This window comes from Miscanthus floridulus, chromosome 6 (assembly GCF_019320115.1).
Source record: "Miscanthus floridulus cultivar M001 chromosome 6, ASM1932011v1, whole genome shotgun sequence".
Classification (NCBI taxonomy): Eukaryota; Viridiplantae; Streptophyta; class Magnoliopsida; order Poales; family Poaceae; genus Miscanthus; species Miscanthus floridulus.
In genome coordinates this window covers 7,630,108-7,646,358 of record NC_089585.1, presented here as the reverse complement: position 1 = coordinate 7,646,358, position 16,251 = coordinate 7,630,108, and the positions used below count along the sequence as shown (strand labels likewise).

The 16,251-nt window shown below is 44.7% G+C and overlaps 2 protein-coding genes and 1 pseudogene across 3 annotated transcripts; 2 read left to right on the top strand and 1 right to left on the bottom strand.

Moving 5' to 3' along the window:
* Positions 1-24: 24 nt before the first annotated feature.
* On the bottom strand, positions 25-3,661 carry LOC136461597 (uncharacterized; annotated as a pseudogene).
* A 172-nt stretch (positions 3,662-3,833) lies between these two features.
* LOC136461595 (TSL-kinase interacting protein 1-like) lies at positions 3,834-7,879 on the top strand. Of its 2 annotated transcripts, XR_010760391.1 has the most exons (9): positions 3,834-4,083; positions 4,939-5,115; positions 5,327-5,535; positions 5,664-5,902; positions 6,402-6,603; positions 6,686-7,060; positions 7,134-7,223; positions 7,331-7,523; positions 7,703-7,879. XR_010760391.1 is itself a non-coding variant. In XM_066460878.1 (8 exons), exons 2-8 carry the CDS (start codon positions 5,004-5,006, stop codon positions 7,457-7,459), a joined length of 1,356 nt encoding a protein of 451 aa, XP_066316975.1. In that variant the 5' UTR covers positions 3,834-4,083; positions 4,939-5,003; the 3' UTR covers positions 7,460-7,879. The 2 variants fall into 2 exon arrangements, 1 of the variants encoding a protein (XP_066316975.1); XM_066460878.1 differs by having other exon boundaries at positions 7,331-7,879.
* Positions 7,880-11,405: 3,526 nt separating this feature from the next.
* LOC136457541 (uncharacterized) lies at positions 11,406-12,255 on the top strand. Its single transcript, XM_066457570.1, has one exon. The coding sequence runs from the start codon at positions 11,555-11,557 to the stop codon at positions 12,017-12,019; it is 465 nt and encodes a 154-aa protein (XP_066313667.1). The 5' UTR covers positions 11,406-11,554; the 3' UTR covers positions 12,020-12,255.
* The last annotated feature ends 3,996 nt before the right edge of the window (positions 12,256-16,251 follow it).

Here is a 16,251-nt window from a genome sequence, read left to right as displayed (position 1 = left end):
ACTGGTTGTGGGCAGTTCCGAATGGAAAGCTGAATGCTGTAAGTTGCTGACCTTCTGCAGTTAGAAGACGGATCATCCATTAAATTCCTGCAAAACCACAGTTAAAAGTTGGAGATTGTGGGCGTTCATACGTTCCTTGTGTAAAGATACAGATCACATGAACGTCTTTGGACAATGCTAAATGATATGTCTTGTGCGCATTTGGACTAGTGCCAAATGATATGTCTGATCGTGGGGTTTAATCTTTGCGGTGCGATTGGTACTGCATGAGAAGGGGCATGAGAATTAATCATGGAAGTTGATGGAGGGAATTATATGACAAGTCATGATAAATGGTGATGATGCACCCATCTTTCATTAAAAACACAATTCCTATCCAATTACCACCTCCCCCCTGGAGAATTGATTAGTAGAAGTTTGGTCTCTGAACTCTCGTTCCCTTTCCCATCAAAATTCCCACTCCCAAGAATAAGTAAAAGATTTCTAAACTCTCAATCCCTTCCCTCCTTTCAATTACTTCCAACCAAATGTGTCGCTGATCACCTGTTCTTATAATTAGAAATGCCATCTTCGTGTATCACAAAACTACCTAGCACTGTCAACGTTCTGTTAGATAATTCAGAAACGTCTAACTTGACAATCTACAGTGATATTAGAATCATGCAAAGAACTTTGCAACCATGAGTCTGCTGTGTTCACAGTTCTCGAGAAACGCCCATTCCAGATTCTAGTTCTGGGTTAGATATTCATAAAAAAATATGTTTGAACTTCTACACTTCAATGCCACTTTGAAAACAAATGTTACAAGACTTCCTGGTCAAATTATGGAGTAGGAAAAAAAAGATGAAACACTGCAACTGCGAATGCATCTTTTACAAAGAATGACAGAATGCAGCAAGCAAATTCCTTAAGAAGAAACCACCACCACAAAGTGCTCATAAACAGAGCATAGCTTTGCACTTGCCACACAAGGAAAAGACTGGTGCTGAAAGCGGCAGTAAAACCAACCATTATACTGCTTCCAAGTTCCAACCTTCGCAATCAACATATTTGTCTCCCAAGAGGGCTTCTGTGTGCCATGCACATTCTGTTAGTAAGGGTTGATAATGTCTACAAATCAATATCGCTGGAGCTCTGCACGAGCCACATGGAGACATAGCTGGTGGCAAACACATCATCTCTAACCGATGGGCTTCTCGTTCTTGGTCAACAAATATTGAGATTTTTTTAGGTTTCAGCCAGTGAAGATCACATCTTGATGCCTTGAACAAACCAAGATAATTGCTTCCGATTTTCATATGGATTCTCAAGTTCAAGGACCATCACAATGCATATCCATGTAGGGCTCAGTTAAATTGCAATTCACAGAGTCCTGATTTTGTGGCGACCGGTTGTTCCGAGGCCCATTTCCGTTGGGACATGAGTTGATGGGACCATACCCTGAAGACTGAATCAAATGATTTGAGTAGGAAATTTTGCCGTAAAGGGTCAGGAAGAGAATTTGGGACGCCAGAATTGCTTGTCTGGTCTGTTTCATCCATCCGGAAGTCAAGCGCAGCAGCTATGTTCCCAAACGAGAAGGGGCTTGCATTGAACATTTGCAGAAGGGGTGCTATGTGTTTGCTGTTGGCTTGGATGCTGCGGAGATGCTACAGGATCCTCTCGGCAGTGCTCAATCTCATTCTGCGTACAGAAGAGAAAGCATCAAGGACTTGGGACATATGGATACTGCTGAAGCAGTAGCAGGAACTACACTAAAAAGGCAACAATTTTGTCTCCAAATGAGGTCTCAAGGCCAAGATGGTTTCAATGGAAACAGGCAACAGCTTTAACATTTCACTTGACAAATTATTGCTTTCTGGTGTATGTACTGATATATGAGTCTCAATTAGACAGCATTGAGCTTACGTGTAGCGTAGCTATCATTTTACAACAGTTTCATAGTTTAGTCTCAGTAGCACTTTGAAGCTTAACAAGGCACTAGCTATCATTTTACAACAGTTTCATAGTTTACTCTCAGTAGCACTTTGGAGCTTAACAAGGCACAATAAAATCCAAGTCATATTGTAGAAGATTGTGTTAGAATCACGTCTGCAGACAGATTTATTGTAACATTATGTTCTCTCTTACTAGATTCACAGATTACATTCGTAAACAGTACCTCTTATTATGCAATGCACATATTTCAGTTCTAGCAAGTTCAACTATTGAATTCCTATCATCAGGTCAAAAGCCTAAAGTGAAAAGCTGTGACAACATACAAGATCTCTCAACACTTAATACTAGATTGGTCTGTGGTCCTTGCATATGACATATGTCATCAACTTAGTTTATCAATAAGGTTTTATAAGTGTTAGAAAAATTGGCGGAGACAAGATGTTCACATAACCTGCAAGTATGCAAGCACAGCAGCAACAGGCACCTCTGAAGCTTCTTCAAGCCGACTGGACAGCCATTGATGTACATTTTCCTGTCAAAGCTCCATGAAGAGGATTGATTAGTCAACGACACGTTCAACAGAAGTACTATTAGACAAATCCCGAACAATTATGCTACTTTGTATCAATTTAAGTTTCAGAATTCAGACAGAGGCATTTGCAGAACATCTACAAGGCCCCAGCCCCTTTATTGTTCAAGGACAACCAGCCCACAAGTCTTGATTAGCTTGTGTTCTTCACTCCTAACCCATTTCAAAACTCAAAAAGAAAAAATGTACATCAATTTATCACGTTTTCCCTACTCTGCACACACCACCCAAAGATTGACACCTACTTTGGCCCCAGATTGCCTCTTTATTGTGCAGATATCGCTGGAGAAATTGTTGAGAGCAATCTATTGATATGCAATTCGGTAACTCAACATCTCCAAAACTATTGCGCTATAACCCCGTTTCATTTCGGACTAACCAGCTACAGCATGTAAACTTGACAAACAGGTGGCACGTTCCGCCTAAATTCTACTATCCCATACTGAATTCTCCGCAAGAATTCAGCAAGAGCAGCAAATTCCCCCCGTCCTATAACACCATCAACCCCGGAAAAACCGAAGCAAGATCTCATCTCCCTCTAGTCCTCTACCCTCCGCGTAATCAGACACCAGCCCGACCGCCAAGAACAACTCGCGATCGCAGCTTCCGCACGACGCGGGCTGCCGATCGGAGGGGAAACGGGAAACGAACAGTCAGAGGGAAGGGAACGCACCATGGCCCGGCGCTCGCCCGCGACGAACGACGCCTTCTGGTGCGCGACGGCATGCGCGTACACCTGGGACAGCGCGTTCGCGGCGCCCCGGAACGCCAGGTGCACCTCCTCCTCGCCTCCTCCTCCGGCCTCCGCTTCTTTGCCGCGTGCGCCGCCATCTGACAAGGCCCTCCCTCTCCCCCGCTGAGCCCGGGAGAAGCCGTCGGCAGCGGCGAGTCGGCGACGGCGAGGAGGCGGTGGAGCAATCGCGTGGCGAAAGGTGTCGCGAGTGGCGCTGGTCTACGCCAGCTCCGTGGACCGGGTGCTGGTACACCGCGCCGGCGGAGGCATTTTAACCGCCCGTCCACGTGGGCACGGCCACGCGCCACTGGCTCCCAAATCTGGGCCGGCCCAATAGGCCACTGGTTTCGTTTGATGGGCCCTTACACAGACCTACTCCCTCCGTAGAGTGTCCCGGCCCATCACGTGTCGACGCGTACACGTTTCTATCTACGTATATACAATCCGAATACATACATACACCAAGAGAAAATTTGGCGCTGATAAGACGAGTGGAGGCGGCAAGCGAGGCCACCAGTGTTCACTTCAAAATCTCTGAAAATTTCCACGTCTCCCTCCCTCCCTCCCTCCCTCTGTCGCGTCCTCCCCATTCCATCCGCGCGCTCGCGCCGGCGGCCTCGCTGAATCTGCCAGCTCCCTCCGGCGGTAACGGACTAACGAGTCCTGCGGCGGCGCTCCTCTCCGGTTCCCCTCCGCCCTCTGCGTCTTGCTCTGTGGCGGCCGAGGCCGACGCTCCGTCGGTGTCTCGTCGGGCGGAGCGGGCGGAGCTAGGGTTTCGCTGCTTCAGCCTCAGGATCGGCGAGATCTAGGGTTTCAACCTCTGGTATGCCTCCTCTGTCCCCCTCGAATTCTAGGGTGCCGGGTTGATGCGGGTTGGGACTTGATTCGTGCGGTTTCGGGGTTCTGAACCGCTGGATGTTGAGTAGTACTCAGGGATCAGTATACCTAGGTTTATGATTGGGCTCACGTATTTGTGCCCTACTGCTTTGGATTGGGGAAGGAACCAAAGGTTTCGCGCGTTCACGCCCCCTTCCTTTGTTCTCTGGATCCAGGAATGAAATATTTTGTTAGTGTAGAAGTGAAATCGCTGGAAAATAAACTCTTGGAGATTGTATTCCGTTGATATCATAGTGCATGGAAGAGCTCGATTGTTTGAAATCATAACTTCTGATCAATTGGGTGGCTTTGTGCAAGAAAATTCAGAAGCTGTTTTCAACATTGATCAGGAAATCTTAGTACTGTAGGAAACATTCGATTGATAATATCACAGTGCATTGAGGAGCTAGAATATTGGAAATCATAATTTCTAATCAACTGCTTTGTTTTGTACAATAAAAAAACATAAATTGTGTTAAACAGTGGTACAAAATTTTAGTACTGTAGGAGTGGACATTTTATTTCATGGACTTGTTGTTTATGAATTATGCTTAGCAGTGCTTTTCATAACATGGGATAGAAATCAGTTTCAGTTGTTTGGATTTTAGTATGGTCAGTGTTGTGTTAGTTTTCTTTTTTTCTGGTTTGAGATTGTCAGCCAGTGCATATTCTGGCCTCTTAGTGAAAAGGCTCCTCTCCTGAGTCATGGCCATGAAGCCAAACCCTTGAAATGAAAGAAAATATAAACTTCTAAAAACAGTGACTACATTGAGTAAATGATTTTGCAACTTGCTATCTACAGGAGAAGTGTTTCGAATTTTGAAGATGGGAGATTGTACTGGAAGCTGCTGCTAATATTGCAAAACAATGAAAGCTCATCGTCAGCAAAGTAATGCATCTGGCACAGGAGCAAATACCAAATCTGGTTGTGATAAGATGCAAAGCCTGAAAGCTAGTGCACATATCAACAAATCATCAGGTGATGTGTTGGCACTATCAGTTTTCAGTCTTCTTTGGCACGTCCAATTATCTACTGAAATCTTAATCTAACACAGACCAAAGCCAAAGTATGAAATGAGTGCATGGTAGATGCAACTGAATTGAAACAATTGCACAAACTGTTAAGTTTGTAGAAATATGTCATAATGACATCATTGATTTTCTAAACTTATCAAGAGCATCATTTGCAGGCAATATGGCTGCAAAGCGCAGAAAGGGAGCCGATTTCTCTCCTTTTGAATCACATACCGAAAGCAAGATAGCATCAAAGGCTGGCGGTCTTATGGAAGCACCATCCAGGGATGCTAAGATGTTATCTGCTCGGCCACCTAATCACTCTGGAAAGATCAAACTTCAACTTTTCCCAATAGATGAGACCATTCAAGAGATTATGCAGAAAGTGAGTACCTCTGCACCTCAAATTTTTTTTTGGTAGAGCCTCATATAAGCACCATGCCACCATATACAGTCTTGTTTGAAGGTTCTCTCTCTTACATTTGCATTGCTTATTACCATTCAATCTGACAGGAAAAACACAACCCTTACCTTGAATTGACTTTGGCTCCTCGAAAGAAGATGTCCTCGATTGTACAGCATCTGAATACAAAATGGGGCAGTTCTCAGTGTGCAAAAGGCGAGCTCATGCTCTTCCCTAATGATACTAGACTGGACACTGTAGGTGGCAGTGCAAAATGGATTCTTGAGGATTCTTGCACAGCCGCTGATGTGCATGTTACAGTTGGCTCCCCTTCAACATTTCGTTTAAGGTTCAATTTGTTTTCTATAAATAGTTATTTTTGTTTGGAGCAAAATGCATTGGCAGTTCATGAACTTGTCCTACGATGTATTTAGGTCCCTATATTCTTAAAACGCACATGTAGGTCCCCGCTTGTTAAGTGTGTCACTTGTCCAAATCACCCTAATCTGCAAGTAATTACATATGTCACACATAAGCGTGGAGCTCAAGATCAGATGCCGCATGCTCTATTATGTGCTCCTGGCTGCCACCGCTATCATGTATACTACAATTTAGGTGCTGTATTTGTGTGACACACATGCAAGCTTTTTCTGATTTGGGTGATTTGGATCTTGAATGACATACTTAACAAGTTTAGAGCCCCAGATGTGCACTTTTAGGAATTTACAGGGATCTAGATGACATTGTGAGACAAGTTTAAGGAATGCTGGTGTATTTCATTTCTGTGTCTGTATCCATGCACATCAATGTGAAAGTTGATGTTTATATATTTCTTATTTATTATGAAGGTATGGTTGGTTTGGGCCTGAATTGAAGCAACAAAGTAGCGAATCATCCTTGGCATCAGCGCACTCTACAGACAAGACTATTGGCAGCAAGCCTCCTGATCTTGTTTTCAATGAACAGAAACATATGGCTGGTTCGGGTGAATTTCCTAATAATTTTGTGACACCCTCTGTTGTGAATAATACAAATACATCACAAGTGGCGGTGAGTATCAAATACTATCGTTTGTTGAAAACATACCATTATATGTACTTCGATGCTGATACTCTTTATGATTCCAAAATAGGATAATCCAAGCAAGGTGGCACCACTTTCATGGCTTGACTCCATATCTAACATTAGTTTTGGAGCACTGTTATCTGAAGCTGCACCTTCTCAAGACAGCAAGCAACCACCTTCACAAAATAACACATGTCTCCAGCAGATCCCCGTCACATGTGATTCATTTGATGCTGCTATTGCTTCGCTGATTGCGCGTCAGCAACCAAGTAACCAGCCAAAGGTGTTAAATCCATCCCTTTGGGAAGCTGAAGAAACTTGCCATGCATTTCCCTTCCAGAATCAAACTTCACAAGCATCAAGTTCAGTTCCTGGCAACAGCATTGCTACTATGTCCTCATCTGTCTTGTGTGCAATTCCAGAAACTGGCACGGATGATCAGGTACACCTGCTCTTGTAATATTTTGTCTCATCACAAACCTTTCTTGTTGCTTACGAGCTTTTTGTTTCTGCAGCAATGCGCTACTGATGGTAGGAAGGAGGAACTAAACGGTCAAACATCAGTACTGGGCGATGATATTAATGCAAAGCCAGATATCTCAATGGTACCGATTATGACCCTAACAACATTGATATGTTTTAGGATGCTTAAGCTTCTTTGGTTTTCTGATTACTGATGTAATTCTTATGTATATTGTGATATTTCTTTCAGCATGAGTCAGTTGGGGACCCAGAGCCTGGAGCATCTTGCCCCAGACTCTTGAGTGGAACCGACAGTATAGGACTAAGCTCTTTGCTCACCGATAGCCTGGATGCATTCCAGAAATTCTCTGTTTTCTGAAGCTCATACGCCCATAAAGAAAAACTACGGGTTTATACTATATAGTCATATGGACTAAGTGAAGGTATGTTTCTGCTTCATGAACAGAGCTAATAATTTTGGGCTTCCTGAAGCTACTTCTGTAAATAAATCCCCCATGTGAACTTTTTTCTTATTTCTAGTTCACCACTTGGAATAAATATGTATTCTGGAATTGAAATTTCCTTGACTTTATCTTAAGATAATAAGTACCTGACCCTATAGGGAGCACGGAGGTAGTCTCTCAACTGAAGGCTCTACCAACCGAGGTGTCACATAGTTATATTTTCCATTGCATCTTGCTGTTTGTTAAGCACACATTTGTTCTTAGGAACATTGATCTTCTGAGCTGTTATAGGGCAATAACAATTAACAAGTGGTAATATGGCTGTTTTGCTGTAATGTGAGTTGTTGGGCGTTGCGTCCTTTTTTTTTAGTCAAAAGGAGCAACCAAAACACGCTCAAACTTGAGCCCACCATTTTAGCAGCTCGACCTGGGTCTGGGGGCCGGGCATGGCCTGTTGGATAAATCTATTCTCGCGTGCTGTTCCTCAGTTGTGCAGAGGTCGCTGTCCTGACCACGTTAAAATTTCTACTTGCTGTCGATGTCGCAATCATTCCTTGTTGGATACCTGTATGATTGTATCGTTGGGAGGTGCCCCTTTTAAAAGGGAAAAAATAATTGAAACAGTACTGAAAGATCACCACAACCGATGCGTCAAAATCATCGCATTGTATTGCTAGGTCTTGTGAGCGTCAAATCTGAATACTTCAAACTGTTAAAGAAAATATTTGGATCGCATTGTATTGCTAGATCTTGTGAGTACAGCCGGGCTGCATATTCGTCTTAGACGAAATTCAGGTTTATGCCTAGCCTACAACAGCAGGCCCTTATGGTCTGACCTGTTCTGGTCTGATTTATTGGGGACAATTCTTGGGACAAAGACGTCTGAACAGCGCCCAGCCCACCTCCCTCTCGTGAAATGGAAGCAAAGGCATGACTCGGCTCGAGCGATCTGGAGTCAAACAAGTTTGAAAGAATTTGGTTGCAACTTGCCACGAATCTTGCCTGCTTCGTTTGACCATCATTGAATACGCCCACGGGCCACGTACAAACGTGCCTGGAGATCTGCATGCGACGCAGCAACACATGCTTGGAGATGTCGCTAGTCAAATTTGGGGCTCTGAAGTCTGAACTGAACACCAGCCGCTTCTCCTTTTTTCTGTTCGTTTCAATCTATTTTTCTTCAGTTCTGATGCCGCTGCTGCAACGCCCATCCCGGATGCCGCGTGAGCACGATCCGGTTCCGGCCATCGCAAACTGACTGAAACAAACCATGACAACTGGTAGTTTTGCAACTTTTTTTTTTAATAAAAAAGCAATGGCGAGCATGTTTCTAGTTCATCAAACTCTCCTAGAAAGAGAGATTTTATTAGGGTGACAGGACCATGTAACTGCCGTCTCCCTTCCTCTCAACTGAATCGTTGTCATGTCATTCATAAACCCAGACAGTATGGGTCCAGCTCGTTTCGTTTTCATACAAAAGTATCATCCTCCAAATAATAAGCATGATTGGCTAAGCTGGACCTGCCAGTGCCAAACGGCAGGCCTAACTGAAGGTCTTTATGCTGCACCAGTTGCAAGAGAAGGACTAGCTAGCTTGGTGTACTATATAGACTGCCAAATAATAGAAATGATGGCTAAATAAAGATGCGTAGAGCAGAGAAGACACCCACATAAAAACGAGCATGTGTGTTCAAGGAAATGAGCAAAAGCACATTCGATCATTCAGTATAATTGGATTTGGTGGTAGCTAGCTAGCTAGCTACAGCTGGCAATCATGAACTGAGCAGTCTCTTGCATTGGTTCCAAAGTGATCCAGTACTCAATGGGTAATGATGTGCACTGAGAGAGCACGCATCAAGACAAAACCACCAATCTAGTCTGAACTGAACTACGCCGGAGAGGAGACTTGCCAAACAAGCCCTCTAACAAAGTCGCATCATATCTATGTTTTGTGACTACACAGACGGTAAGTGGACATTGTGCCAAATTACTCATGTTTGATCGAGGCGGAACCTGCATGTGGCCGAGAAGCTGTGCCGCGGGGGCTTATGCGCGTTCGAGGCGGAACACTCGAGGAGGGCGTCGAGTTCGTGCTTTGCATCCTTGACGCCACCGATGGCAAGTCGTTCGCCGCCCGCGTGGCGGCGTAGTTCGCGGGCTTCTTTCAGCAGCTACGACAGCCTCGGCAAGCTGGTTTACCTGCCTTTCACAACTGCGTCGCCGGAATGCGATGCTCCACCTGTACCCCGCCGATCGCCATGCCTTCGGTCAGCACGTCCGACCTCTGCCGGTCTGATGCAATGCAAATATGGCTGCTGGGTCATCAGCGTGCCCTGGCCCAGCTGTCCGTACAGCACGGAGTCCGATGATTGCCTCCTCCTCGGAGTATCAGTTGTTATGTGACATTTATTATGGGACAAATATTTAGTTATGCCATATATAAGACGAGAATTTTAATAAATCTGATTTTTTTTGTTTTATACCCATGCAAAATATAGGTTTTTTAGACTGAAGAAATACTATTTGGATTTGCATGGTTAATTATTAGCCGGCTAATTTTTAGCTCTAGTCCATTCAAACATAAGGTTATTTTTTTTAGCCAAGAGTACAACTAGTTGTTAGTCAACTAACTAACAAGCTAACTCCAGCTAGTTTGGATTAATTTTTAGCCTTAGCTAGTAACTAGTCCTAACTGATCCAATGGCCTGTTTGGATCCACCCCAACTAAATTTTAGCTAGCTAATTGCTAGAGCTAAAATTTAGGTCCTGTTTGGATCCATAGAACTAACAGCTAATTGACTAATTTTTAGTTTCTAAGTATCCAAATGGGCAGATTAATTCTTAGTCCATTAGTCATGGACTAGTTGTTAGTTCACTCATAGGAGTTAATAGGACTGGTTGTTAGTCCTAGTCCATCCAAATAGCCCAGCCAACTGCTCCCTCTATCCAAAATTATAAGTCATTCCAAGAATATTGGAGAGTCAAAGCATCTCAAGTTTGACCAAATTTATATGATAAGATAATAACATTAATGATGGCAACTAAGTATCAATAGATTCTTCATCAATTATTTTTCATAGTATTTCTATTTGATGTTATAAATCTTTATAATTCTCTATAATTTTGGTCAAACTTAAGATGCTTTGACTCTCCAAGATTCTTGAAATGACTTATAATTTGTAACGGAGGAAGTAATGATTAGTTAGCTAAACTTTAGCTAGGGGTGTTTGGATCTTCTAGCTAATTAAAAACCTTGACCATGCTACCTCTCATTATTTCCATTGTTTAGCTAACTAAACTTTAGCTGGGGTGTTTGAATCCTCTAGCTAGATTTTAGTTAGGGGCAGTTTGGTCATTGAGGCCTTTTAGCTGGGTTTAGTTGTATGCTATTTGGATTCACTACAACTAAATTTAGCCAGTTAAAGTTTACTTAGTGGATATAGGTCCTAATTACTGGTAATGCGAGTTGTTTTGCCAGAATAACATCTTAGTCACTAAGTATATATAAGCAAGAAAATATCACATAGAGAACACATTGATTAAAGTTGTAGGGAGTGCATATCTGCAATGAGCTATTACTATTTATTCTAATAAAAAACAATCAAATACTTTATTACATTGAGAGAGAAAGATACTCGTACTAACTTGCTAGCTGTAGCACGAAGTATGTAGGAAAACCTTTGGGTCGTCCAAGCAAATGCATCCATTCCATTTCCATGGAAACAAACGTGGCATAGGTTGTGATTCCTATGGCGAGCCAAAATGGATGTATCAAAATTTGTCATTAGCCAACCATGAAGAACCTATTCAACGCATGAACTGAGAGCCCTAAAAAATTGATTTTGATCCCAAATCCCCAAAACCACCCACCGCCCACACCAGTCTCCCTCTCCCATATATACACGCACGGCGCGGCCACTCCGGCCCTCCCGCCTCCACTTCGCAGTCCCGCCGCAGTCATCTCTCCTCGCCCCGCAGTCTCGCAGGCCGCAGCCGCGCTCATCGTCGCCATGGACGGCGGCGGCTACAGCCCGCGGTTCCAGCGCCAGGCCTCCTGCTCCTGCGCCCCCTCCATCTCGCGGCGGGGGTTCGTCCGCGCGGGCTTCGACCTCGACGGCGACGACGACTACTACGACGACGACGTCGCCTTCCACTCCTCGTCATCCTCCTCCTCCTCCAAGGTCGGCGGTCCGGGGGCGCCCTACTACTCCGCGGGGGCCCCGCGGCCGTCCGCGCGTGCGAGGCTGAGGGCGCTGTGGCGCCGCATCATGCGGGAGAAGAAGCGGATCCTGCTCTGCTCCACCGGCTGCGTGCCGGCGCACGCGCCGGCGCCGCACCGGGAGCCCTACGACGCCTACAGCTACGCGCAGAACTTCGACGACGGAGAGGCGTGGGTGGAGCCCGACAACCTCTCGCGATCCTTCTCCGCTCGCTTCGCCGTCCCCTCCAGGGTGTTCCAGAGGGTCGCCGTGTAGCGACCGCCGGCCCCCGGCGGCAAGATTTTTTTTTAATCTTTTCCCCCAATTTTGGTGCCGCGAATTGTGAAAACAGAAGCATCCATCCCCATCTGTACATGCATTCATATTTTTCGGATCACTGATGAATATCTCCAACAAATCTTCATTGGTTTTGGTCAAACTCTGTACTTTGCCAGCAATCAAATACCACCACACATACAAACACATTTACGCCCACAGCAAAATCACAGAAACATGTGAATACTACGTTCCACAGCCCCCGGATTTGATTTGTTGCTAACTAATGGTGTGATGAATAATTAGTTTGTTCTGGACATTATACCTTGACTTGATGAAAAGAATGGTTTGTTTTGAATGTTACCGGAAAAAATGCTTGTCAGTTTTAGGAATCTTTTGGGATAAGATCAGATCTAAAAGACTACAAATTGATAGTGTCTAATGTATTATATAATTGTCTAATCTAATTGTGCACAATGGAATCGCTTGGTCAAACATGTTTCTTGGACATTAGGCAAGTGCGTCGCTGCATGTGAAGTTGATCGGAGCCTGTACACACCGCTTTTTCAATGCACCAAACGCTTGCAAATTTGACCAAACTAAGAAACTTATTGACTCATAAAAGTATGCTGCCTGAATCTGACCATTCACAGGAAAAATCCACACGCCTACCTTCAATCAGAGGGATGCGAGTAGCTCGCTTTTTTCGCAGTGTAGAGTGGAAAAAATGCAAAAGGGACAGGAAATGTTTTCATCCTAAATCCTAATCTAACCTCTTGAAAATTTCCATGTGTATGTGGCGTGCCAGGCTGATGTGATGTGAGGTTAGCGTCACACCATTGTTGCTGCTTAACCAATTGTCCCTCTCTCTTTGAAAGCGAGAGGTCACAGACTATATTCTAGAAGAAGCAATCTTGGTGTGCCCATCTTCTTAAAAGACAAACGCGCCGTGAGAAGGAATCTTGCTGCATTCTTTTCGTAAGCACTTCATCTTGGTGCACTTCTTTTATACTACGCTGGGTTTTGTTGAACAGCATATTCATATCACCTCAAAACCGGCACTATCTTGCATTCCCCGTTACTGCACATTTATGATGCAACGATATGCTTGGGATATGGCCATAGCCCATATGGGTACACTGATATGGATATGGCATCATGGCGATATGGATACGCCGGTATGGCTACACATACATATACTTAATTATATATGTATATATGTATGTCAGTGGATTTTCTCCTTCCACCTCAGTTATTTGATTATTTCACTTTGAAGCTATTGAAGCACAACACAGCAACACAGGTATCAAGAACTATGGCAAAATTATCGAGATTAATTAAATTGATTCAGTTTTGAACTGTATTTTCCCAATAGATACTTTCCTGCTGTCGTTTTTGGATCCATCAAGCCATATCGAAACGTGTCGGACGGGTACGGCAACTTGAGTATCAGGGTATCGTACACGTTACCGGCCAAGGAGTGAGGGATACACGCACACATCTGAATTCTGAAGTGCTAACATTTGCAGCTTCAGTCAGTGCCTTTTTTTATTAGCTGTATATATTATTAATTCCTGATCTCAGTTATATTAGCATTAGCAGGTTCATTGGATTCTCCTCTGTTCCAAACTCAAGTTTGTTGGTGCCTTGGACACCGTCATGAACCCTGTACAGTGAACCAACAGGAGACATGCATTGTACTGTATTTTGCACAATGCATGATTCATTGTACAGTTCCGAATTGCGATCCCGACATATACGAGGGATCTTGTATAAGATGTAAATTCTAGCTACAGTCTTCAGTTTTGGTGATCCGTAGCTGGAATTAACTATAAAATCATTGTTAAAATGATAAATACTTGTTAACCTGCCTTGAAATGAACTAGCTGGCATTAATTTGTCCTGGGAGGAGAGAGAAAATAGAAACCTACATTTAGCCAAAATAGAAGTTGCTAGGAAGCTTAGTGATATACCAGTGGCTATCTTGGCAATTGCCATCATGGATGATTTGCAGTGCAAGTACCTGTGTGCCACACTGGTGTGCATGTGACCATGCGTATGCCCATGCATGCATAAATAAACCTTTCTGCGTCATTATTCGTCATTGCAAGGAAATAAATCGATTGGAGAAGACGACGATCCGCGTGATTAGTTGAGCGCAGGTGGTCATCAGGCAGCTGTCACATGGGACCAGGACTGTTCTGTGTTGAACGCTGATTGCGTGCATCAGCAATTAGCGTGGCGCCATCCATGATTACCAATAAGGAAACATCCATGCCATTTCCAACTTTCTTCCCCTGCCCGGCCCCTTTTGCTTTTCATCCTCAGCTAGCTATCCAGAAAATAATAGAATGTGATCCTATTTTTAAGACCACGCAAACTTCAGGTTCTTGTTGGCCTTTTAGGTCCGGTTTGGATCCATTGAGCTGCTACTCGTTAAGTTCTAAATTTTAAGACATTTTAGTTTTTCTGGGTATGTAGTTTTTGCCATGCATTTAGATACCCATTATGTCTAAATACATAATAAAAATAATTGTCGGGGACCAATACTAGGGTATCCGAAGAGGAGAGGCTAATGATCGTTATACGTTAATCCATCCAGGCAGTCAAAGGTGCGACTACAGCTCCAACCAACACCGAGGCCGCGGGCTCCGCCTCGCCCAACCCCCGAGGGCGGGCTCCGCCTCGCCCAACCCCCGAGGGCGGGCTCCGCCTCGCCCGACGTCTGATGGCTGGCTCCGACTCGCCCGACGTCTGCAGGCTGACTCCGCCTCGCCCGACCCCCTGGGCACGGCTTCTAACGGAAGCTCACGCCGCCGCCAACCACTATGGGCCAGAAGGTACAACCCAAGGTCAAACTTCTGGCATCGTGCAGGGAGCGGTCACGTCTCAACACGACCCGTCCTCGCGACATGTCATTCCAGGGGACTCACATCGCCCACAGTGACGGACGCGTGGTCACTATGCTGCCTACTCCCCGTACAGCCGCTGATCAGCACGCTGGGTCGCCGCGCCTCCCGCCGGGGCGGGATGGGACGTCACGACCCGCTGACAACGGCAGGGCATGGCATCATCAGGCAGACAGGCGCCCCGCGTGGGGCTGTCCCTGTCACCACCGTCCATGTCAGCGGGGCCCGCACAAAGGAAATGAAAGGCCCGGCAACCTTGAAGGACTTCCTCTCTCTCTCGTTCTTATCTTTTCTCCCATTGTAACCCGTGCTTTTTCTTGGCCTATAAAAGGGAAAGCAGGGCGTCCCTTAGAGGGGATCAAGCTCGCATTGCACGAGAACTCACCGCACCACATCAGATCAGATCAGAACCACTAGCATCGAGCCTCGAACACACAGTCGAGTAGCGACGAAGCTCTCGACACCCATTCGTTCTTTCCATTAGAGACTTGGGACATGTCCCTCTCTCGCCCGTTTGTAACCCCTACTATAAACTTTTCAGTGCTAGTAACACGAGCAGCAGCAACGAACTGGACGTAAGGACATTCTTCCTGAACCAGTATAAACCTCGTGTCCTCTTAGCACCACCATCCGAGCCAGACGCGCAATAATACAAATTTACTCGTTGGTGTTTACTCGAAACACCGACAATAATGTATCTAAAATATCAACACTTCTTATAATTGGGAGTGGATTGAGTAATAATGAGCTCATTTGGTTCCAAACGAGTCCAGATAATAATATAGCTAATTAATAGCTAATATCCAACTAACAACTATCTCACTATTTAGACCAAATTAAACTAGCTAGCTAATAGCACTTAATAGTTAGCTAGCTAATATGAGCTATTAGCTAGATCTTGCATGAATAAGAAAATGCTCCTGTATGAGGTTACTACTTGCTGGCTTGTCCGAGTGATCTCATCCCATGCATGTGATCATGTGACCGGGTGCAGTGCTGTAGTACTGATGAATCTGCTTCGTGCCCGGCGCTGCCTCTTTGGATTGGATACCTTAAAGAAACTCGCTGGACCTGGACGGCTTGTGGGACAACGATTCGGCCGCTGCCTGCACACCGGCATGATTCAGAGTCTGTTTGATATAAAGGCTGATCGATAGCTAAAAATTAGTCAAAATTAGTCCTAATCTATTGAAACTGGGTCGTAGTCAAAATTAGTCCTAGCCTATTCAAATAGGGTCTAGTAGTTGGTGTTAACCTTAGTTAATTTGAGCTAAATTTTAACTCTAGCTGATAACTATCTCTAACTGATCCAAGCATGCCTTC

Excerpts from the sequence above, each read along its gene's own strand:
- LOC136461595 (XM_066460878.1), top strand. The coding sequence starts at position 5,004 with ATGAAAGCTCATCGTCAGCAAAGTAATGCATCTGGCACAGGAGCAAAT. Across the intron at positions 5,116-5,326 it reads ACATATCAACAAATCATCAG|GCAATATGGCTGCAAAGCGC; the intron begins GTGATGTGTTGG and ends CATCATTTGCAG. Across the intron at positions 5,536-5,663 it reads TTCAAGAGATTATGCAGAAA|GAAAAACACAACCCTTACCT; the intron begins GTGAGTACCTCT and ends TCAATCTGACAG.
- LOC136457541 (XM_066457570.1), top strand. The coding sequence starts at position 11,555 with ATGGACGGCGGCGGCTACAGCCCGCGGTTCCAGCGCCAGGCCTCCTGC.